Consider the following 25,403-nt stretch of genomic DNA (forward strand, 5'->3'; position numbering starts at 1 on the left):
GCCCTTTGTTGGTAAAGAGACCGCTAGTCCTATTTATCTGGTTACAATACACCGAAAAACTTCCAGAATCCAGCAGGAGGAGAAGACAAGAAATGGTGACGATATTTCTAACAAAGTCAACAAATTATTACATTTGCAAGAAGGTAGTAAACAGATCTGTGGAGTAGGTGGAGAAGCGATGGGAGATGTAAAACCATGGCTGGGATAGCTAGCATGTACCCAGCCCCTTCCTTCTTCACTTGAAATATTTATCTCTTCCACATACTGCTTTAGTGCTGACGTAACACTCACATATGTGTCTAGCGCCACCATATTCTTCTTATTTCCCGTCATAAACTGTTCCTTTGATACTCATGCTTCCCTGGATGTCTGTTTTTTTTTCAATTGCCCTTATCCTGCAAGTCATAACCTGGATCTCGTCTTTGCTTTGCATTAAAGGTGTAGTTGCAGTCATGGTTGGATCCTTCTTTAATAGCCTTGCTCCTTACCAAACTTAGGTTTCCACTGCCTTCTTGAGCTGGAAATGGGTAACAGCCCTGTGCCAACCAGACAGATGAATAGCATAAATGAACAAGAGCTCAACAATATCTATAAATCAACCACGAAGGATCCTACTGGATCAATACTGTGTGCTCACCACACCAGAAGACATCAATTAGTCTTGACAAGTTGGCACCCTGCCAACTTAGAAAACAACGTAGAAAACAAAAGCCTAGTATAAGAGCCACTAACAAGTGTTATAACAGTGACTTGGTAGAATTGAAAAGAAAACACCAGCACCTGTACTATCTGGAGGAAAGTTACCCCAAGGTATTGTACAGCGCAAAAAGGCTCACCAAGCCAAACACATCAATAAGGCCCTGAATCATACTAAGGGAATTTTCAGAGTGTTGCATGAGTGTCTAATACATGTTAATGCTAAACAAGTCTTCCTGACCTCATTAACATATAACAGTCAAACACACCATCCTGCTGAGCAGGCTCTTGTAATGGGCAAGGGTTACTGGTGCATGTCTTGAATTGTGCTGTTCCCAAATTATGCTTTATTTTATCCTTCCATAAAGTTCATTGTTGTCTACTTTCATTTGTTCATGTAGAATTCCCATTGTACACAGTTGACAGTATGACACCAATTTGTCTTTAGAATAGCATGGAGAAGAGCCCAAGCATTGCTAAATGCCGAGACTATGTCTACTTTAGGATGAAAGAAAGGTATTTTTTATTTGAATGTATCAATGATTGAGGCCATAATCTTAGGAAAGGTAGTGTTAGAGTCATGCCCTTTCAACTGACCTGCTAACCTGAACCTCTCTTTAACCTCTTCCCAACAGGTCAAGAATTTGAGAATTTGTTTTGGTGATGAGGGACTCATCTTTACCTTACAAATAAACACAGTTATGTTATGTTATTCTGTAGAGTGCTCTATCACCTGTGGTACAACCAACTCAGACACCTGAACTTCCAACTGGAAGACCATGTCAACCTCAACTCAAAAGCACTCATTGAAGTCCTAGGAAGCCTGGGGCTCATCCAATAAATATAAGGACCTACCCATGTTGCCGGACAAGCACTGAGAAGGTGTAAGTCTAAACACATCACTTTGGGTATTCCCAGCCAAGCTAAAATAACTCTTATCCTGTACAGGTACCCGGTCTAGTTTCAAAATGAAAATTATTTCTATTTTATATATGACCCTCACCCACTCTTGTGCATGCTTCATCATTGGGTCCTCCCCGGCCCCTAGAGGCCAGTGAGGGTGCAACCATATTCCAGGGCCTTTAATAAAGGGATACCTTGGCCTGCGTGAGATATTTTTATCTCTATAGCCTCCCCAATAGTGAGAATATCAAAAGTGCTCCCTGGAATATGGTTGAGCCCTCCCTGACTTTTAGGGACCTGGGGTGTCTGGACGGTCTTTGAAAGCAAATGCAATTGTTGGGGTATGTTGGCCCAATGTTTTATAGTGCCTTGAATGTGTAGGTGAGGAGTTTGAATTGTGCTCGTTTGTGTATGGGGAACTAGTGGAGTTTATTCAGGTGTGGTGTGTGGGATTGAGAGTGACTCTGGCTGCGGAGTTCTGAATGGTCTGCAGCCTTCCGGCGAGATTTTTCTTGATCCTGGCATAAAGGATGTTTACTTGTGACCAGGGCGTGTGGGACAGTTTTTTAGGTGCTGTTTGAGAGCCACTTGAAAATCTTCAGGGTATGGAGGCATGAGGCAGTCTCGGGTTAACTTGGACGGTCATGTTGAGTTTGCTATCAATGGCAATCCAGAGGTTCTTGGCATTGGTGGTGGAGGGGTGGTGGTGGGGAGGGGGGGAGGTTGGTCCTAGCTCTGTTAGCCCCCAGGTGGAGTGTTCTTTCTGAAGATCACAATTTTGTTCTCATCAGTGTTCATCTTGAAACAGTTGGTCTTCATTCAGTGGGTGATTTCAGTGATGCAGACATTGACTTGATTTGGGTATTGGGCATCTTATCCGTGAGGGAGAGAATGAGTTGCGTGTTGTTGGCGTATGAGCGCGGATGATGCTGGCTAGAGTAATTATGTATGCGTTGAAGAGGGCTGGGCTCCGGGAGGAATCTTGCGGCACTCCATAAATGAGGTCACGGGTGTCTGAGGTGTATGGTGCCAGGCTGACTAACTGGGTCCTTCCAGTCTGGAAGTAACAGATCTATCCAAGTTAGTGTTCTTGGATTCTGATGTTGTCTAGGTGTTGGATGAGGATGGGGTTGAGACCGTGTCAAATGTTGCAGAGAGGTCCGGAAGGATGAGGGCCACCGTGTCTCCTCTGTCCAGAGTCATGTGGATGTTATAAGCGGCGGCACTGAGGGCAGTTTTCATGCAGTGGTTGGGTGTGAAACCAGACTGAGTGGAGTTTAGGAGTTCGTGGTCATTGAGGTATTCAGTGAGGCATCTGCTGTTGATTTTCTCTATGACCTTGGCCGGGAATAGTAGCAGGGAGATGGGGCTGTACTTGGCAAGTGTTGAAGGGTCTGCAAAGGGTTTTTTCACCAATGGGAGGACAGTTGCATGTTTCCAAGCATCTGGAAAAGGTAGCCAAATAGGTGGAGGCATTCAGAACGGGTGTGATCATAGAGCTGATAATTTGCAGTCCTCTGAAGTAGGCGTGGTGGAGGCAGGGATCTGATGGGGGCCCGAGTAGATGTACTGCACAGTGGTGGCGGTTTCTTCTGGGGTGATGACGGGCCATATGGTTAACTTTGGTTCTTTGGATAAACTCAGGAGGCATTTGGTGAGATCTGTTGGGTCTGGTTGTGGGTTTTAGTTGCTGTAAATGGCAGTGATTTTCTCTGAAGAATTGAGGGAGATTGTTGCAGAGGTCCTGCAAGGTGGAGGCAGCCTCTAGTGAGGTGAAATCTTTCACAACAACAAGGATTTCTTTGCTTCTGTTGGTGCTGGCATCAATGTGGTCGACAGAGCAGCACATTTGGTGGTCCAGACCATTTGGTTGTAGCTTCTCCGGGTAGATATGACCTTGCTGCTGTCTTTATTGATCTCACTCATTCTCCACTTGGGTTCCAGTTGTTTGCATAGGTGTCTCATCAGTCGAAGTTCCTTCGTGTACTGACTGGCCAGGGGCCTAGATCTTGTTGCATTGTGATTTGGGGAGGGGGTTGTGGGTGCAGGAGGAAATTAAATTGTTGACATTCTTGATGGCTTTAAGCAGGCTCTTGCTGTGGATATGTTGGTGGGTGTTGAGAGCTTGTCAGTGATAATGTTCCATTTTTGGTGGGCTGGTTTGGCAGTGGTGTGTGTGCACTGGACCTGGATGAAGATGATGAACTTGATGAGGGCATGGTCTGTCCATGAGACGGATATGGGGTCATCAACTCTGATAATGTCGAAGGTGGTGAAAATAGGGGCCAGGACGTGTCCGGCAACATGGGTAGGTCCTTTTATTTATTGGATGAGCCCCAGGCTTCCTAGGACTTCAATGAGTGCTTTTGAGTTGAGGTTGACATGGTCTTCCAGTTGGAAGTTCAGGTGTCTGAGTTGGTTGTAATCGCTAGCGTCAAGGGTGAATGGTGTGATTAAATATGTGGTAGTGTTGGTGAAGCTGTTGAATGGTCCAGCTGGTCTGTAGGCGAGAAAGTTGCTTAGGGTGAAATCGCCTGCGATGTTGAGAGAGGGGCTGTGGTGATGTCAGGTGCCTATGTAGGGTTCAGCCAGGTTTTTATGGAGAGAAGTAGGTCTGGGGTGTGATGCAGGTCCCAGATCTCTGTGGCGTGTTTGGTGAGCGATAGGGTGTTGAAGGGCATGCATGTGAGTGCGGAGTGTTGCAGGACTGTGTGAGAGTTGGGGGTTGGGTGCTGTCAGTGAGTGCTGGGTGTGCGTCAGTGCATACAAATTAGCAGGAAGTTCAGGAGAACTCTCCCTTTGTGTTGTTTGGTAGCAGCATGTGGAGAGGCGGCTGGGGTTGAGGGCATGGATGGTTGCAGTGGAGTAGTGGCAAGAGGGGACGGAACAGGGTTTGTGGCATTGGTGTGGTCCAGGCAAAATAATTTTCTGTTAAAATCCGTAGATTATGCAGCAGTTGATGGATTATGTGACAAACGAGGAAAAAAAACATTTATGAGAAAAAAACTGAGGCCGCAGAACCACATAATTCCAGTCCCTTTAAAAGGAGGGTGATACTATAGAGTATAAGGCGCTCCAAATCTCCCAATCAAGGAACTAAAGTAAAAATTACGGTGCTCTACACTGGGGTCTCACCCTCTAACCACCCCTAAAGGTTAAACTAATTAACCAGAGTTAAATAGATTGTGAAGGCACACGTAAAAACCAACCAATATTCACACTCTCATTATAAAGTGTCTCAACAGTATATTTTCCAAATCTAAATGAAAAATGAAAAGTGAAGTAATTAGAATTTTACACAAAAGTCTCAATCCTATGTCACATTGAAATCAGCTTATCTACATCAGACAATCCTTCATTGTTAGTCCAGCTATTTAAATCATAGCTCCAGATATATTATAGTCCTTCATAGTTTGGAAAGTTTCATAGTTTGGAAAGTTAAATTTTATGAAAGTTCCACGGTATCACTCATCTATTTTCATGTCAGAGTTCATAACCAGTTCCTCTCTTGCTTGTTCATATGTCCATTTTTCTTACTTGTCCACAAGTCCGTCAACACGTGTTTCATCCGGGGAGTACCCCTGGACTTCTTCAGGACCTCTCCAAATATTATACTCAAGAATAAAGTAACCTAAATCGAACTAAACAATATATTCCATATTAGAATTTCAACAGTGTAAAATTAGTCAACATTCAATAGTGGGAAATATATACATTTCATAGTGAAAAATATTGTACATTAATAACTTTCAATGATTATCCCTAGTTTCGCTATAATGCGGAATAATTTAACCGTCAAGTCACAAAATCACAAACAGAATGTATCCAGTTTAGTGTATTTGAAACAGCCTTTTCTGACCCTCTCTCGATGTAAATCAATTCCCACGTTTGTAACCTTTCTAACTAAAGTTTCATACACCTCTACATACTGTATTCAGTTTCCTGACAAGCCCGTTCTTGCATAATTATACCACCTACAATACATCCTTTCCTTGTGTCTTAATTTTTTTAACATCACCATTTCATCTACAGATAAATGAATAACCTTGTGTATCTGTGAATATTATATCCTGATCCCTTCATCCCTATACACCTTATAGTGCTTATAGTTTCCGTGTAACACTCACCTCGCTCTTGTAAAAGTTCCACATATACTGTAGTTTTCTCTATCTCCCCACATTACACCCGTATCTGTCGCAACACAACCATAAACATATCAATTAAATTTGGTCCCAAAACGACATTATCCCAGTTCTCCCAGTAGTCCCCAATCTTATCCTACCTGTATGTAAACTATATCAGGCTTTGCAAACGCGAGTAGCGGGTACGCCGTCTCTGTTTCATATCTTTCAAAACGAACCGAGTTCTTCCGACTCGGTTTCCTTTATGCTTCTCGAGGTTAGTCAACATAGACAACGGACTCTCCTTTCTTCCGCGTCTGTGTTCAGTCAAAATAGAAAACAGACTGCTTTGTTTCTTGTTGTGTCCTACGTGTTTCCCGATCGGCTCCCATTTCATTATTTATATGTCGAGCCTTATGCTCCTCCATGTTTTATTAACTCGTCAACATTTTTAAAAGCCTCATCTAATTAATAAATCTACGGGCTTTGCCTGTTATATACATTCTCCAAATCATATTAAGCCCGTTGGATATAATGGCCGTTCTCTATCTTTAATAATCATCATTCTTAATTCCTTCCTATGCTGTGTTTTAATCATTTATTTAGATAGGTGTTCCTCTTGCCCTATATTATCTCCATCTTCTTGTTATAACTCTAATACATCTCTATGATTATTCCCACTATTAAAATTATGCCCCTCATCTTGATCCCAAGTAATCTTGAAGAAATGAGATGATCTCCAAATCTCCAACTGCATGTACTGTTCTTAAATATGCGTCCAAAAGTCTGTATAGACTTAAGTATATATATAGTCTCCTAAAGTAACTGTCCTTAAGTATATCCACTATGTAATCTAAGTCTCTACCAAGACCATCCATAAAGAGAGATTCAATACTGTTATCCTTTTCTATGTTTATCTTAATTGTCTCCAAGAAAATACTCCATCTCATGATCTGTATTGAGCCCTTGTTCCACTGCCCCTAATCGCATTATCCATATCGACTCCCTCCTACGTAGAGTCAATTCCCTATTACCTCCTCTTGGGTTTGTTTCACACTGATCAAAGCCAAAAAAATTAAATGTTTTTTGATTTCCTTGTACTCCACATGTTTTCATATGACAAGCTATTGGGTATCTCTCATCTTCTTGCCTAATCGCTCTCCAGTGTTCAGATATCCTAACTTTATCGTACTGCCCACATAAATCTTTTCGCATTTACAAACAATCATATATATAACAAATCTAGTGTTACAATCTATATGTGTCTTTATGTTCACCTTTTGACCATACATATCTAAAAACTCTTTTTTGGCTTGCCAGGCCCATTTACACATTGCACAGGCTCCGCATCTATAAAAACCCACATTCAGAACTTTAAGCCAATCCAGTTTCTTTTTGTCTGTCAAATAACTAGGACTCAAAATATTATTAAGGGTGCTTCCCCTCCTAAATGAGACCTCTGGTTTGGTACTAACAAACTTCCTCAATGTTCTATCTTGAATGAGTAAAGGCCAATGTTTTTTCATTATCCTCAACAATCTCTGCGAACTCTCTGTATAATCCAATACAATTCTTACATTCTGAGTACAATCTTTCTTTCTCTCCTCATCTTTCCGAATATATGGTGCTAATGTCTGTGAACGTGTGGCCTGGCACACAGTCACATCTACCTCCAATCCTATAAGCTGGTAACCCTTTACTGGTGATCATCCATTCCACCCTTTAATGGTGATCGCCCATTCAACTGCCACATATTTCTATACATAAGTCTGGTAGACTCCTCTTTCTCTCCATCCCCATCCCGATCTGCAGACAAGGAGGCCAGATGCCAATGGCTCCAACCCTCCTACTGTGGTTCTGTACAGCATTTGGGTCCCACAGAATCCTGTCCCTTTTCCCGGGGGTCTATCCCAGGCTAGAATCATCCAAAATAAATATTTCATGAGGAGGGAGAGCCAAAGTCCTGCATGTCTCTCCTTCTTGGCAGTACCTAAGGTTTATTTTGAATTTAAAAACTCAGCCACTCCCCGCAGACACACAACTGAAGACCTCCTTGCAGGCGCCAGCACTTACATAGTGACTCCGCCCATCTGCACTGCAGGCAGACTCCCTCCTGCCACTGAAGGAAGTAATTATGTCCCTTCCCCTCATTTGAGCAGTACTGCAGTGCAGTACTGCATGACAATCTGCATTGCAGCACTGAGCAAAGCTTAAACAATAGGTTTGCACTATATTTACAGGTCACGCGGCAATGATGTTTTCATCTACACTTGCACAAAAAATGGCTTTTTGTGTGATGCTTACACCACAGTGGTAAAACCAGCCAGCTGTGTCTTGCTTAAGATTTGTTTACAAAATACACACTCCAGGACAAATTTCCATGCGATGACAATAAGCAAAGTATAAACCTTGTAAAATATGTAATGTTGTCCAAATTAATCATGTGCTATATCAGATTATAGGGCTATACGTACAAAAGCGATGACAAATGAAAAAGTATGAACTTTGTCAAATATGTACTGTTGTCAAAATTAATCATTTCGCATGTAGGAATAATGGGCCATACATACAAAAGCATTTTTGTCCCGATTTTCAGATTTTCCGACCGCAAAAATGCTTCTTCATAAGTGCAAAACACAAATTGGGATTTGGTAGCATGCTCCTGAATCTCAATTTGTGTTCAGCGACTCAGTATTTGGAAGGGGCATGTTTAGGGCGTACATTCCAAATACCAAATTGCAGTGCTATCCATGAATGTTTTGTACAACTGAATTATGGTTGCAAAACATTCATCTTTTACTGACTGCTCAAGGGTGGTGGTAACTATTTCCCACGGGAACCCTTACCCTTTTGTGAATGTTAAAACAAGTATTTTTTAAGAGGAGCTAGTGGTCCAAGGGACCATTGCCTGCTCTTTTAAAATGAAACTTAAATGTTTCATTATATTTTTTTTAACACATCCCGTTTTCCTTTAAGGGAAACAGGCTGCATTAAAAAGAGACTGCTTTATTATTCCTAATGGGTCGCAAATTGTGACCTACCATTTTAATGTTCATGAGGTAGGTCTATTTACGACCCCATAAGGAATTGCTATATGAAGTTTGTAAGTTCTTACATTAGGAATTGCGATTTCCCAAATGTGACTCAGTACAAGACGCAATTAGGAAATCGTTATTCCTATTTTTTGTGTATTTGGCCTATAATGGGATAGATGAGGCTCAGCCGTTAGATATCTGCATTGAGCAGTTTTTGTCAGTAGTATTTTGAAGAGGAGAAAGGATGCTGCATTTCTGATGTGAACTGGGAGGCCATTCCAGCATTAAGTGCTGCACAGTAAGGTTATCAGAAATAGGTTAATTAAAATAAGTTTTTAGAATGTCACTTACATTCTGTTCGTCCACCACTGCCCCATATTCCACCAGCAGCTTGGACAGTTCCAGCTCTTTCCTCCGACAGCAGACATGCAGTACAGTGTCTCCATATTTCTGTGAAAACCAAGAATCATTTTTAAGAATGGGCATGTGGACATTTTGCTGGAAGTGTGTTACACACGCAATGAAACTGTCTTTATCAAAGTGCATCTTGCTCAAAGGCAGAATCGGAAGTGTTCAACTGCATGCACCATAATAAATGACAACGACTTGCAAGAGTGGACTGTATGAAAACGTGCAACTTGAATTAAGGCGCATTTAGGCCCTCAGTGGTATGCAGAAGGGCAACTACAAGTGGTCCAGTGTTTTCGTACCCAACATTACCAGGTCAGGGAGCACCAGACCCAGTTTTGCTCCATGGCCACGGTAAAACCACAGTTGGTCAGAGCCAGAAGCTCTGGACAGAAGCTCAGCCTCGCCCCTGCCTGCCCCATTCTTCCCAGTGGGAAGATCAGGTGACTTGAGATATACTCCGTTCAAATAATAGATTTGAAAAAATAGGCCCAAGCAGTGCTGAACAGCTCAGATGTTCAAATTTGTTAACTAGAATACACAGATTTACAGGCAGTTCAGAATGGAAACTTGTGAACTATTTCTAACACTTCAGGGTCTGAATCAGAACTCTGCCCTTAAGTCTGTCCGGCCACTATCCACCCAGTTTCATTCACAGTAGCCAACAGCATACATGTCATTGTCCATCAGGACTGGAACTCTTTTTAAATTGGAAAGGCAAGATTCCTCCACCTATGGACTATCAAGAATTGTTACCTTACATGGCCCATCACCACAGTGTGTAAACAAGAAGCAGCCTCACTGCCTAGAATACACGGTAGCAATGGGAGGTTCATTGGATTGCTGCCGTACTTGCAAGAAGACTCCGAGATGGCAATGCACAGCTGCCAGTCTGTTGTCCTTCAGTCCACGAAAGGAAGATATCCTTCTAGACTTGGCAATAGTGCACTCAATGAAAAAGTGCTTTTAAGCCTAGATACATATATATATATATATATATATATATATATATATATATATATATATATATATATATATATATATATATATATATATATATATATATATATATATATATATAGTCCAGAAATTATTCCACAAAAGTGGGCCAACCATTCTTTCTAGTAGACTGGCAACCTATGTCTCGAAAAGTGGTATGCATTCCGCATTATGGAGCCTACCAACAAATGAGAAACACACTTGCACCTAGAAGTAAATCTACACTTTTGTGCTATTCACCATTTGGAACACTAGAGCTCATCAACTTGTGAAAAAACAGTTGAATTACAGGTATTGACGATGAGGTATATAATATCCTCTATGGATAGATATTCAATAAGAAATAAGTACTTAGTGGAGCCTCACATGTGTGTGCATGTACACGAGGAAATACATATTCTACTAATGGGAGTAAGGGATTTAAGACAAATACAATCATGTAATAGCATGGATATAGTAACTTATTATGTTGGATGATCACTTGACTCACTGAGGGGAAGAAAATGTGGGTGTGTTGGATGTACTGATTTCCACAAATTCACGCAGAGGTGTATCGATGGGTACTGTGAAATCAGGATATATTATGTTCTATAATATTTTACGTGTAATTACAGCCTTGATGAAGTCTATGGGAGATTTCCCTGACGAAACACGTGTTGGCTTGACTGCTGGGTGATAAATTCGGAACTTTATTGAAAGCTATGCTATGAAGAGATGAGCATCACGCAATAAAATTGAAAATAGTCTACGAATCATGATGGACTACTAATGGATACTGGTTGGATGTGTGCCTGAATTTATAGAATTTGTTCATCAGCAACTCGTTGCTGACTACGGGTTTTGGGGGTGTTTGCCCTGCCACTGCACCGTCTGAGAATTTTCTGTAATTAATTTGGACACTATGGACAGGTAGCGCCAGTTACTCCTGAAAACTTCCCATTAGCACAACATTACTGTTGTAACTTTAGAATTGTAATATGAGAATAGAAATGGCCTTACTCTTTTGTGATTGGGTGTTTGTAGTAGGCTATTCCTCTCTAGTCCCTTCTCTTAATTTCCCTAAAGCCCTTCCTGATCCAGTCAGTCACCCTTGTCTCTCCCACATTTACCACTGAAATGTAGGTGTACAGGTGTGGGGATCTCCGCCACCATGGTAGATCTATTTGCATAGACTAGATGGGTGAGATGGTGGTCTCCACAGTAGGTAAGAGATTAGCATTTTGTAGTACATGAATTGAACTACTGTAGTGTTACTTTTTGTACTACAAAATGCAGTTTTTGGATAGGCCCTTCTATGTCCGAATTCTAGGAGTCCAACAGTAACAAACACTTGGAAGCGGTTTCAATGCTAAGGAAAAGCTTGCCAAAATGGACAAGAGTGATCAAGGGCCCCCCTGATTCATAGAAATATAGAAACTGAAAACTTTGTTTTTTGTTTAACCTGTAAATGGCCAAATGTCATCAGGTCCACCATTCTCCTTAAGTGCCAAGAGGTCACAATGTGCAAAGATGCACTTGATACAGACACACTTTCATGAAATTAGCATCATTTCTCTACAGCAGCGCATCACTTATGAGCCTGTTACAAAATAGTGGGCACGATTCAAACTCTAACTAGGTGCATTTCAAATGTTCGCACCACATCACTGAAGCATCTACAGCTTGAAAATCTGCGGCATCCAGAAGGTATGTCTATTATTGCCTCTCTATCATTGCATCTGGGTGGGAAAATATCATCCCTAGCTGGACCATTACGCTGCTGAGAATCTCTATCTCAGGTAAAGCAGCATAGCTTTATGTAATGCTTTGTCATATGAATCAGGACTAAAAGGTTTTTAAATACAAAATGCACAACCAGTGAGGCAGGAGACAAACTAAGACCAGTAGAAGAAGACACATAGCCATCATATGAGCTGTGCCAAGGCTCAACATGACATGACATATTCACAAAGTCACTGAGACATGCACCAGTACATCATTGAAATTAACTACCTTCAAAGCCCAATTGTTCAAATACCAGAGGACCCTTGAAATGTATCATATTGTCATATCCTCTACATGTGGATGACAATTATGGCACATTGCCACAGCCTAAAATATAACATACCACATGACATGACAACAACGATCTCAGCTGTAACCTAAAAATATTTATGAGTAAACATTAACAAAGGAAGCGAGAGGACATATAAATTAACACAGAAACTACCAGACTATGGTTAGAATAAAATAGACTGAAGAGCCACAGAAGAAGGGCATGACCTACCCGGGTACAGGTAAATGTTCAAGCCAAAGAACAGAAGAGAATTATGCAGTGAAAATCATATCTCCTTTAACATTGACCTCCAAAATTACCAGTTATAGGGTCACCTGCTGCTACATGTGGGATGTGTATTCATTAGGTAATTGCTACATCTCTAATGAAAATCTTTTACCTTGTCCCATGCAAGTCTTTGCCCAGTGAGATCCATGCCAGTAAGGAATGGGTCTGGATCAGTCTATCCCTCACCATATCATCTTTGTCTGGACCACCAGACTGGTGTGACCAGGACCTTGAAAATTAGGCTCTATAACATATCTATAGTATTACAGATTCTTTCAATTCTCAGTAATAAGGATCACAATTAGCTGGCATTGTGGATAAATTATCTATTTTTATAATCTTTTGGTTAGATCAGATGCCTTTGAGAGATTTGCCAATTGTCACCATTTTGAAATAGATGTGTTCCTATAAGATCTAGCATTCTGAGCTACTGACAATCACTGGTTATTGTTTGTAAGTTAACAACAACACACAATATCCCCATCACAGCCCATGAATAAAATTAATATGATAAAAAAATAGAAATGTACATGATCAAATAAATCAAAAATAATTGTCATTAAGAATATATGAATGAAGTTACACAAATTCCAAAAGTGCAATGCATTACCCATAGATCCAAAAACAGTTTGCCTAAAACCACGAAAAATTTACCCATACCTAATCAAAAGATGGCACAATATATTGCAGTGGGCCCAAGCTTTTTAACTGAATCCACGCACACATGACAGACTAGATCAGGATTTAAAAAATTATTAAAAAATTAATGGTTATGGTCGATTGCCCTTAAAGGTAGATACATAGGAACGAATGCAATGCCCAAGCTGAGACTATGGAACATACCAGGATTGTTTACAAAAAGGTTTCTAAATATTGACCAGGTAGCTCCCTTGATGACTAGGGAAGTGTCATTACAGATGGGACTTCAATCCCTAAACACATGTTTTTTTATGTGAATTTGATGAAAAAGAGCTTCTGCTACAAAGGTATTTTTAATTTTGGGCTGTAGGTTGCTTTATGTCTGGTCAGATAGGTGCAAGTAATGATCCACATTCTTACTCAAAACATTCTTTCTCAAAAGCAAGCTCTAGATTTACCAATCATTAAAAATGAGGGTCTGGATTTCAAAACACTTAAACCTCAGTCACATTTCTGAAGTGGCCAGGTACTCTCATGCCTTGTCTGCTCCTTGAACCTTGTTGTGCTCAAAGACCCATTGAGACACTAGACTCTCAGAAGATGTTTAAGTACTTTACCTGCCAAAACCTGCTGCCATGCCCTCACCACGCCCACCACTCTTCCTTCTTAGTGAAGAATCCCCCTTGCCCAGCAGGGAACCTCCCTGCTTCAAGATCCTCTTCAAATCTCTGTAAGTAATCCATCATTCTTACCCTCCTGCTTCCTTCCAATCAGTCTTCAACAATGAGAAACTCTGAATCAAAATCACCCTTAGATCAACCTCTGTTTGTAAAGCCTTTCAGTACATCCACTAATGAAGGCGTCACAAAGCTTCAAATTGCATCTAGTATACTTGCCATAATTTTAGAAGAAAAAAGTAAAAGATTAAGAAAAAAACAATAGGGAGAATATATTTCCCCCATTGACTGCTATTTAAGGGGAGGAACTTTCAGCTGGAAGACAGCCAAAATTAAGCTATTTTAGGCTTAAAATATCGGGAGTATCCCATCTGAATCAGGTCTATTGGAATGTATGTCCTGCTCTAGCAGGCTCACTACCAGACCCAATCAGCATAATAACTCCTGGATCTAGAGAAATGTCTTGTAATTATATTATATGAGTATATTTAGTTTTATTTATGTATGGCAATTCATAAATCAAAAAAGGACACATTGCACAGGTGGTACAAAAGAATATACGCATGTTTACATCAATAAAAAGGCATGAGGAAGAGACGACGAAACGGACTTGAACACAGGGTAATTGTTGCAGATATTTTGGGGGGTAGTGAAAAAAGATTGTTAGTTGCTGCGGGGAGCTTATAGGAGTACTTGCTGGTCTTTTCAAATCGCTCTACAGAGCCATAAGATAGGTTTATGAGGATCGTTCGCATGTGGGAAAGAGGTTCAAGACATGGGAAAGTAGTAGTGAAAAAGTGATAAAGAGTCACTGCATCTGCAGGCTTAGAGCTTGCTAGACTGTGATGAGTGTTAGTGTGGATATACAAATGTATGTTGTCAGTGAAGTAGGGAAGTGTTAGAATATTGGTTGGCATAGAGACCAGAGTGGGAACCTTAAATATGGTTCTTTTTGAGCACAGAGACATCCTTTGTGGTAGCAATAGTCAGAGTTGGGGGATGAAGCTGGAGACTTCAGGGAATGATGCACATTTAACAACCTTTCTAGGGGGCATTAAGTGTACTAGGAGAGGTCAAAGAGAAGGCTATTGCATTATTCTAGTTTATTTAGCAGGAAAACTTTGTTGAAGGCTTTGGCTGATTGGAAGAAGAGGTGTTGCTGATTTTGTTAATGTCTCACATGGACCTCTCAGACACTCATCCTCGCCACTCAAAGTTCTGCAACACCATGACGGCATGCAACCGTAGCCTCCTCTCCTCTTCATCTGTACAGATCATTACCCCTGCCTAAATCTCATCCTCCACTGAAGCACCAAGACCAACTCATCAAAATGAGATTATGAGATCTCAGCCATAAATGTGCTTCAGAAACAGGCACGAGTGGACTTCTTTGTGAATATATTGACTGGTCTTGTGTATTTTTAAAACTTTTTTGAATTATGCAAACATGCTTAAAGTTTAGTGACGTACATGCATAAATTATGCATAATCAAAATTTACGCCTGCTCTTATGGCTCAAGCCCAATTTTTGTCTATTCCAGTAAACAAAATCAACTCGTATATATCGTGTACATACAGTACCTTACTCTTTGCTCTCAGCTGGCTGTCAGCATTTGAGGACAACAGCTCCTTGCAGATTCCAATATTTCCTGCTTCCACAGCTAAAAAGAGAGGAATACAGCCATCCTAGAATTTGGTTTAGGACAGAGAAGTAAACAAAGAAGTGAGGACTTTTAAGAAGGTAAACCTCTTATTCACATGCTTTCACAGAAACCAACTTTATTTTCTGTGCCCATTTCTTTACATTTATACCCACTACTAAAGGGTGAGTCAGCACCTAAAAACCTATCCAATGTCCCCAAAGACCTAACTACTTTTAAATGCTTTGAATACTGGACATCTAGTGCCACATTCAGATTCTTGTGTTAAATGTGGATTTAAACGTACCATGGTGCACCCCAAATTTATTCCAGGTACACCAGATTCAGAGACTGTGGCAACGAAATTAGGACTCAAATGCACAAGTGGTATTAGACAGCAGAGTTACTGTATTGGTAACATTCTTCTCTCACTGTTACCCTCTGCTGAAAGCAGATGGCGAGAGTGAGCCCAGAATGTAAGTGAGTGTTAATAGTGATAGCATCAGTGTAGTTATAGCTGGATTCGAGTTTCTATAAGAAATGCATTTTGTGTTTTCTAAATAACGTTGATGTCATTTGACAAATTGCACCAAACTTTCCCAAAAAAAGGTAATCTAGGTTGGATACTTGATTTTGGTTAGCGCTTGAGAAAACCGTTACACCATGTTAATGAGGGCCAAAAAAAATCAAAACACAGCTTCGTGCATCTACTTGTAATTCAGAGGCAAAGTATGTGTCGAGCTGTACAGGTTCTGCAGAACAGTTCAGGGAAGGTTGCAGAGACCAGCCTTCTCTGTCACCTCAACAAATCAAAGTATTGGAAGCAATGCCTTAAAATGGTTTCCCTCAAGTCTCAAGCTAAGCAAGCATCCGTCATGGTTCCAATAACGAATACTCCATAGAACTACTGCAGCATCTATGATCTATGGAACGGACTTATAATGCACTTGTTCTTCATAGCATCATGGCTCAAAGAAGGTTTCCTTTCACATAGAGACTGCTAATTAGAGGATATATTAAAATAAGCCTTTAAACATTTCTTAAATTGCATAAAATTAAAATCTATGCATACAGCACAAGTGGTATCGCCTAGTCCCTTGAATGGTCCCTCTGACCCTGATCTTACTGAGCTATCACATCCAATACCACATATATGCTGATGCTGCCCAGCATCGTTTAAGATGGTGATTGGCCTACTCAGCCCAGTCATTCACATGGTCCCAACACTTTGGCCCATCCCACGCCACCAAAATCCAGGTTTGCACTTTGCGTTTTCCCTTTGCTTGTTTGTTCATTTGTTCATTAGTCAGGCCTGCCTTAAAGTCTGTCTTCTTTCATCCTGAGGTACTGGCATAGCATCCCCCTCCTTTCAATGCCTCCAAGGACAGGACTCGTGCTTACATTGCACACTCTCAACTACAATGTAATGTACGGAGGCTTGCCAACTCAAGCAATGAATAAACTGCAGCGGGCCCAGAACTGCGCTGTTTGTCTCATCTTCTGCATAATGCGTTTAGGCCACATCATCACATCACTTGGGTACTTTCACTAGCTACTAATATAACACAGCATCGAATTTAATAAACATTTCATCACCCACAAATTAATCTACAGCTTCCAACTAGATGTCTTGACGTTTTTTAGATTTTGGACTTGTAGACAAATCAGATGGGATTTCTTACGCGTTCATGTTTCCAAAAGTTCAGTTGTAATCTTCATGGTAATTATCACCTAGTGCTCACTTCCAAATAGAGCACTATTGAACAGATTTAATTGAACGTTTTCACTTCTATCAGTCACATCGGTCACCCATACACACATGTTCAGCTTTGCAAAACCTATTGGCTATCTAACAACCTAATACTAATGCTTGACGACAGATCTCTCAGTTACCAAGTTCCTCATGAACTGCATCATGCACCATGTGAAACTGGCTCAGAAAGGTGGGCAGAACCTTAGAAACGAATCCTGTTCCCCTCTGCTGTCAAGTTAGTTGAATTAAACAACCTTTCAGCCTTGACAGGTTAAATCTACATAATTCTCAGTGACAAATTCCAAACCATTTGCCAGAAGGATGGAAAACACAGCATATTGTTAAATATATTAAGTCTGTGTCAGTCAACAATGGTGTGAAAGGAATGTATAAGCTCTTCAGAAAGAGAGGACATGTGCATCTCTAGGTTATAGTGGAAAGGTTAACAAAGAAGGAAGAAAGCCCTGGCATGTCACACAATAATTCCTTTTCTGGAATCCTGGATAACCAAATCAACGACGTAATAAAATAAACATAAAATAATCAAGCCCGCCAACTACACAGATGGCATGATGAATAAAGTATCTCACATTTTATACAAATCACGAAGAACAAAGGGACTGCTGACAACAGTGGAAACACCCAGTTCACAAAAGTAAAGGTGTTCCTGAACAATACATGAAAACACCTCACACTACACAACAAAATCTAAATGTTCACCAGCAAAAACACAGTAATTATTTGATGTTCAAACCACAGAACAGTAAGTAAATAACTTCATCTCCATCTTCCTGTATGAGGACTACAGAAAGGAAGACGATCAAGGATCTCAATCTTCACAAGTTCGGAAGAGGGCGTCAACATATAAGAGAATGCGCCAACAGGTTCCATCAAGCAATGCTTCACCGGTATAGAAGTTAAAATATGTATACAACTTGGAAATTATTCAAGCACCAATAGCAAGCATGGTCCCTAAATGATGCTTCATGAATTTGAAGATTGCTTGAACAGGCTATTAAAGTGTGAATTTCTCTTGGTCCAGTAGTGCTATTTTCGGATCATCAAGAAAGCACCTGTAAATTACACAACTACGTACTGAAATACTGGTCTACTCTACAAAGCTAAATAAATTAATATCAACATATTTTAATGGTGGTTGAGCATTAGCAGATTCTGAGTAATATGAGATTCATGAATACAAAGTCTTCCTACCCTTGGAAACACTTAATCGAAGTGTAATCTTTATATGAAAGGTTTATCACTTGCGTCAGTGTTAGCCTTTGTCAGCATTGAAGAGAGTGATTTAAATCCAACAAAAATACCAAGCAGAGATTACCTATCATTCACAATGCTTCCTTTCAGTATCAAGAATTTATATGAAACTCCGCTTTGTGCCACCAGGACACTACACATCCTGTAGCCATTATTGCCACATAGTCATGTTTCTATCAGGAAACCTGAAAAGCAATACAAAATCCCAAATAATAATGTGGGGTTATCAGGGGACAAAACACAGCCTTTATTGGAAAGGATCAAAGAGCTTTTTTTTATCTTACTGCCCATTTTTCCTAGCAATTTTTTAAACCCTAGTGGATGGAAATGTGTTTCTTACAGAAGAACCAAGCAATTCTTTGGCAAACCGAAGACTAACTTAGGGATTTCTTCTTCCAATTTCTTCTCAAATGCTCTTTGAGGTGACTCAGAAGAGTCCTTCTGTGCTAACGTTGCCTAATAAGCCCACAAATGGCCCTTTGTGAGTTGTCGTTTTTTGTTCAGAAACACCGGACATGCACAACTCTTCAAGTAGCCTTCATCCTCAATAAAGAGACAGAATGGAGGCCTTTTCCAGGCAGTTTTATATTTAGGATGAAATGTAAAAAGGTGATTGCCTCTAGCAGATCCAAACTGCCATTACCATGTCAGATAGACAGAACCACTTCCGCAAGAAGTTTTCTTTCGAACTAGCATCAATGACCCAAACTTGTTTCCTACAATTTGGTGTCAGAACTAACAGATGCATACAAACCAATCCCAGAGCACACACATAATGCTCCAAGACCTGGTAGCAATAACAATGTCTCATTTTGAGCCTGTGTCCCTGTGCATTGTTGTCTTGAATGAACATGGTAAAGTTTTATGCGATAGAGACTTCTAGTTGCAGATTCCTTACCTTAGAATTTCCCCCAAGCGTCGAGCAATACCCTTGCGCATTGGTAGGTGGCATTGGTCGACTCCGCGGGCGTCGTAGGCGTTGTAGTCACCGTGATGACATCAGGAGTAGTACATAGACACTGCCTTCGAGCAGTGACCTCAGTTCTTTTCTTTCCGTTCCACGCGCTGATCCGGAAAGAGATACCCTGGTCTCTTTTAGACCAAATTCAACCGTTTTGTCGACTTTTGTAGTAAGATATTTGGTGCATCAAGGATGTCCCCAAATACCAGTTTCAAACCGTGCGAGGACTGTCACTGCATGATGTCGGTGACGGACCTGCATCAGGTTTGTTTGTGGTGTCTCGAGCGCCACCACGACCTGAAGTTGTGCTCAGAGTGACTCTGCGTAAGTCCCGGTCTCGATCGAGAGGAAGGTCTCAAGACCGTTCGCGGAGCCATCACCACTCGTCGTCTTCAAAATCTTCGGGTGCAGGTAAGAAAATGAAGAAGTCGAAGAGTTCCCATCGCTCTCCGACTTCGCCCCGTCGCTCGGATGACGCGACGTGGGAGGAGCATTGACGCTCAAGGCCTCTGTCCTCAGAGCCTGTGCCTGGGTCCGCTCCACGCTTCCCCAAGTTTCTAGGAGCCGGATCGACCCCCGCCAACTTAAGGAATTCTATGAGGCCATGCGCCTCATCTTTGGGCGGACCGACCCCGATACAAAGCCTTTGGGCCGAAGGGGTTTGGTTGAGGGGCCTTCATGTTCCATGCCGGCGGCTTCGGCTCCAGCCACTGAGGTCCCCTCCGGATCTGCTCACAGATCCGCACCGGCGCCGGTCGCACCATTGAGACCTTCCCCGGTGCCGGGTTGATTGTTGACGCTACCAACGTCGGTAGTGCCCACTATCTACGTCGACCCGATCCTTATCCCCGACGGCTCGGAGTAAGAGCGGCATCGGCCAACGCCCCTTTGTCTTCGAGGGGGCCTATTCACCCCAGGTCAGATTCAGAACCTTCTTCCTATGGGTACAAATTCGGGGAAGGATTGGCGGGGTCCTTGGACCCTTATGAATACCAGGATTACCCATCTTTGGACTGGGCACAGGAATTGGGCGACGCCAGTGGTCTGGATACTTCTTCAGACACTGGCATGCCATCTCCTCCTACCGTGGCTACAGCGGATGTAGCAACTTATGATATGATGGTCAGTAGGGCAGCTGAAGTCCTTGGCCTTGAGCTTCCTACTGTAGAGGTCAGGTCCATCTCCTGACGGAGGTGCTGCAGCCAGGGGTTTCCACATGCGAATCCCCTATGCCGTTCAATGAAGCCCTCACCGATGTCCTTTTGGGTACTTGGTCCAAACCCAACACGGGGGCTCATGTGAATAGGACTATCGCACGCCGCATCAGCCCGCTCTGAACTACCCTAAATTCCTGTCCCAACACCCCACACGTGAGAGTCTTGTCATCCAGTCTTCCTCTTCTTCAGGCGCATTCCTTTCTGCACCCCCGGATAGGGAATCAAAAAGGCTTGAACAATTTGGTAAGAAGTTTTTTTCTTCCTCCAGTCTTGCGTTGCGGTCTGTGAACACTCCATGCCTTTTGGGCCGATAAACCCACTCTCTGTAAATATGGTGGCGCAAGTCCTGCCACAGATACTGGAGGAGGCCTGTGCTATCATCTCCCATGCTGTCAATGATGGGAGGGATGCGGCGAAGTTCACAATCATTTGTGGGCTGGACACAACCGACTCTCTGGGCAGATCGGTTACCACGACGGTGGCCTTGAAACGCCATACCTGGTTGCGTACTTCTGTTTTTTCTGGGGATGTCCAGTAGTCCCTCGTGGACATGCCCTTTGATGGCTCTCGTCTCTACAGAGAAAAAGCAGACTCGGCCTTGGAGTTATTCAAGGATTCCAGGGCTACGGCTTGGTCATTCCTCTGCCCCTCACCCCCGCAGTCCGCTTTTCACCCCTTCTGTGGCCACGGAAGGGGCTCCCTGTTGCGTCCTCCACCCAGCCACTGTGCACCCTTGCTGTCCAGCCGCTGCGTGGCCGGGGATGCGGAATCCCACATTGGCGTGGGACAGGGAACCAGTGGTCTGCCCAGTCCACCTCTGCCCCCGCTGCAGCCTCCAAACCCTCCTAGTAGATCCCCTCACTCCAATCCAGTTAGGGGCAGGATTCACCAATAACTGCCCCACTGGGAATCTATCACTACGGACAGGTGGGTTTTGCAGATCGTTCATTTGGCACCTCTCTGCCAGGAAGTCGCAGATGTCTTGGCCATGGGAGATATAGAGAAGGTCCCTGTGCCCGAAGTAGGTCATAGTTGTTATTCCCGCTACTTTCTGGTGCCAAAAAATGACAAGGGCTTACGTCCTATCCTAGACCTTCGGGACCCAAACTACTTCCTCAAAAACGCGAAATTCAAAATGCTCATCCTGGCTCAGGTTCTGTCTGCCTTGGACCCAGGAGACTGGATGGTAGCATTGGACTTGTAGGACGATTATTTCCACATCCCCATCCTGTCCACAGACATTACCTACGATTCCTGGTAGATCATGAGCACTTTCAGTTCACTGTGCTCCCCTCTGGCCTTACCAGCACCAATTGGGTGTTCACGAAAGTGATGGCAGTGGTTGTAGCTCATCTGCGCAGGTTAGGGGTATCAGTCTTCCCCTACCTTGACAACTGGCTGTTGAAGGCGGACTCTCCCCAGAAAGTCATCTCCCAACTTCAGACTATGGTGAACCTCCTGCACATGCTGGGGTTTACTATAAACATGCTGAAGTCACACCTGATTCCCTCTCAGGGTTTGAACCAGTTTTTATCTTTTTGATTTTACAGAGAGACCTTAACTATGACATCCTAAGATGCAGGTAAGGGGTGAGGTTGAGTTCTATCACTAACTCTTCTGTAGTAGACATTATGGGCCAGATGTAGCAAAGGTTTTTACCCATTCTGTGTCTATGGGAAAAAGTGTTCGTACATATGGCCCTATGTTTCTAAAAGTTGGAATACTTTTTAAGAATCTAAAACTATCTCTAGAACTTAATTCAAACTTCTACAAAACTTTTAAACTCTAAAAGAAATGCTAACAGGGACTAACACAAGGCCCTAGCAGGACTTTTAAAAATTTAGAAAAATAGCTCAAATTTCAAAAATCAGTTTCTAATGACAATTTTGGGAATTTAGTCGTGTGATCAGGTATTGGCTGAGTAGTCCAGCAAATGCAAAGTCTTGTACCCCACCGCTGATCCACCAATGTAGGAAGTTGGCTCTGTTTGTACTATTTCAAAGTAAGAAATAGTATGCACAGAGTCCAAGGGTTCCCCTTAGAGGTAAATAGTGGCAAAAAGAGATAATTCTAATGCTCTATTTTGTGGTAGTGTGGTTGAGCAGTAGGCTTATCAGAGGGTAGTGTTAAGCATTTGTTGTACATACACACAGGCAATAAATGAGGAACACACACTCAAAGCCCATTCCAGGCCAATAGGTTTTTGTATAGAAAAATATATTTTCTTAGTTTATTTTAAGAACCACAGGTTCAAGATTTACACACAATACTTTAAATGAAAGGTATTTCACTCAGGTATCTTAGGAACTTTGAATCAATAAAATAACATGTACAGTTTTGGCAAAAATGGCAATAAGCTATTTTAAAACTAGACAGTGCAAAATTCAACAGTTCCTGGGGGAGGTAAGTATTTGTTAGTTTTTCAGGTAAGTAAAGCACTTACAGGGTTCAAAGTTGTGTCCAAGGTAGCCCACTGTTGGGGGTTCAGGGCAACCCCAAAGTTACCACACCAGCAGCTCAGGGCCGGTCAGGTGCAGAGGTCAAAGTGGTGCCCAAAACGCATAGGCTTCAATGGAGAAGGGGGTGCCCCGGTTCCAGTCTGCCAGCAGGTAAGGACCCGCGACTTCGGAGGGCAGACCAGGGGGGTTTTGTAGGACACCAGGGGGGACACAAGTCAGCACAAAAAGTACACCCTCAGCGGCACAGGGGCGGCCGGGTGAAGAGTGCAAACAGGCGTCAGGTTTGCAATAGGTTTCAATGGGAGAGCCAGGGGTCTCTTTAGCGAAGCAGGCAGGCAAGGGGGGGGCTCCTCGGGGTAGCCACCACCTGGGCTAGGAAGAGGGCCACCTGGGGGTCGCTTCTGCACTGGAGGTCGGATCCTTCAGTTCCTGGGGGCTGCGGGTGCAGTGTGTTTCCCAGGCATCGGGTTCTTGGAAGCAGGCAGTCGCGGTCAGGGGGAGCCTCAGGATTCCCTCTACAGGCATCGCTGGGGGGGTCAACTCTGGCTACTCACAGGGTCGCAGTCACTGGGGAGTCCTCCCTGTAGTGTTGCTTCTCCGCAGGTCAAGCCGAGGGCGTCGGGTGCAGGGTGGAAAGTCTCACGCTTCCGGCGGGAAACGTGCAGTCCTTTAAAAGTTGTTTCTTTGTTGCAAGTTTCAGTCTTTGTGGAACAGGGCAGCTGTCCTCAGGAGTTCTTGGTCCTTTTAGATGCAGGGTAGTCCCATGAGGCTTCAAAGGTCGCTGGACCCTGGGGGACGCGTTGCTGTTGCAGTTTTTCTCGAAGTGGGGAGACAGGCCGGTAGGGCTGGGGCCAAAGCAGTTGGTGTCTCCGTCTTCTCTGCAGGGCTTCAGGTCAGCAGTCCTTCTTCGTCTTCAGGTTGCAGGAATCTATCTTCCTCGGTTCTGGGTGCCCCTAAATACTCAATTTAGGGGTGTGTTTAGGTCTGGGAGGTTAGTAGCCAATGGCTACTAGCCCTGAGGGTGGCTACACCCTCTTTGTGCCTCCTCCCGGTGGGGAGGGGGGTCACATCCCTAATCCTATTGGGGGAATCCTCTATCTGAAAGATGAAGGATTTCTAAAAGTCAGAGTCACCTCAGCTCAGGACACCTTAGGGGTTGTCCTGACTGGCCAGTGACGACTCCTTGTTTTTTTCATTATCTCTCCCGGCCTTGCCGCCAACAGTGGGGCTGTGGCCGGAGGGGGCGGGCATCTCCACTAGCTGGGATGCCCTGTGGTGCTGTAACAAAGGGGGTGAGCCTTTGAGGCTCACCGCCAGGTGTTACAGTTCCTGCAGGGGGAGGTGAGAAGCACCTCCACCCAGTACAGGCTTTGTTCCTGGCCACAGAGTGACAAAGGCACTCTCCCCATGTGGCCAGCAACATGTCTGGTGTGTGGCAGGCTGGTAAAACTAGTCAGTGTGCATTTATTGTGCTGAGAAGTTTGATACCAAACTTCCCAGTTTTCAGTGTAGCCATTATGGTGCTGTGGAGTTCGTGTTTGACAGACTCCCAGACCATATACTCTTATGGCTACCCTGCACTTACAATGTCTAAGGTTTTGCTTAGACACTGTAGGGGCATAGTGCTCATGCACCTATGCCCTCACCTATGGTATAGTGCACCCTGCCTTAGGGCTGTAAGGCCTGCTAGAGGGGTGACTTATCTATGCCACAGGCAGTGTGAGGTTGGCATGGCACCCTGAGGGGAGTGTCATGTCGACTTAGTCATTTTCTCCCCACCAGCACACACAAGCTGGCAAGCAGTGTGCATGTGCTGAGTGAGGGGTCCCCAGGGTGGCATAAGACATGCTGCAGCCCTTAGAGACCTTCCCTGGCATCAGGGCCCTTGGTACCAGGGGTACCAGTTACAAGGGACTTACCTGGATGCCAGGGTGTGCCAATTGTGGAGACAAAAGTACAGTTTTAGGGAAAGAACACTGGTGCTGGGGCCTGGTTAGCAGGCCTCAGCACACTTTCAAATCATAACTTGGTATCAGCAAAGGCAAAAAGTCAGGGGGTAACAATGCCAAGGAGGCATTTCCTTACACTTGGGTTTTGGTGAGACTGACTCTGAGGATGCTGGGCCTTATGGCCTCCTGCAACCTGCTAGTAACACATGCCAGATGGCATATTTGGGCTCCGTAGTGGGACTTGAAGTTCCAGTGGACGCAGGGGAATCTCTCCAACATGGTCCAGATCTCGGCGGGGACTGCGAAACACCTGCAGTGGTGGCTTTCGAATCCGCATTGGGTCCACGGCAG

General features: G+C 43.2%; 1 protein-coding gene across 3 annotated transcripts in view; it reads right to left on the reverse strand.

Moving 5' to 3' along the window:
- LOC138282863 (serine/threonine-protein phosphatase 6 regulatory ankyrin repeat subunit B-like) overlaps nt 1–25,403 on the reverse strand; it is a 366,276-nt gene that overhangs the window by 261,066 nt on the left and 79,807 nt on the right. For all 3 annotated transcript variants that reach the window (XM_069220832.1, XM_069220833.1, XM_069220834.1), the window contains 2 exons: nt 15,383–15,487; nt 9,107–9,205 (listed from right to left, as the gene is read on the reverse strand). In XM_069220832.1, coding sequence (XP_069076933.1) covers nt 9,107–9,205; nt 15,383–15,487 — 204 coding nt within the window. The remainder of the gene's footprint in view (nt 1–9,106; nt 9,206–15,382; nt 15,488–25,403) is intronic.

This window comes from Pleurodeles waltl, chromosome 2_2, assembly GCF_031143425.1.
Source record: "Pleurodeles waltl isolate 20211129_DDA chromosome 2_2, aPleWal1.hap1.20221129, whole genome shotgun sequence".
In the NCBI taxonomy this organism is placed as follows: Eukaryota; Metazoa; Chordata; class Amphibia; order Caudata; family Salamandridae; genus Pleurodeles; species Pleurodeles waltl.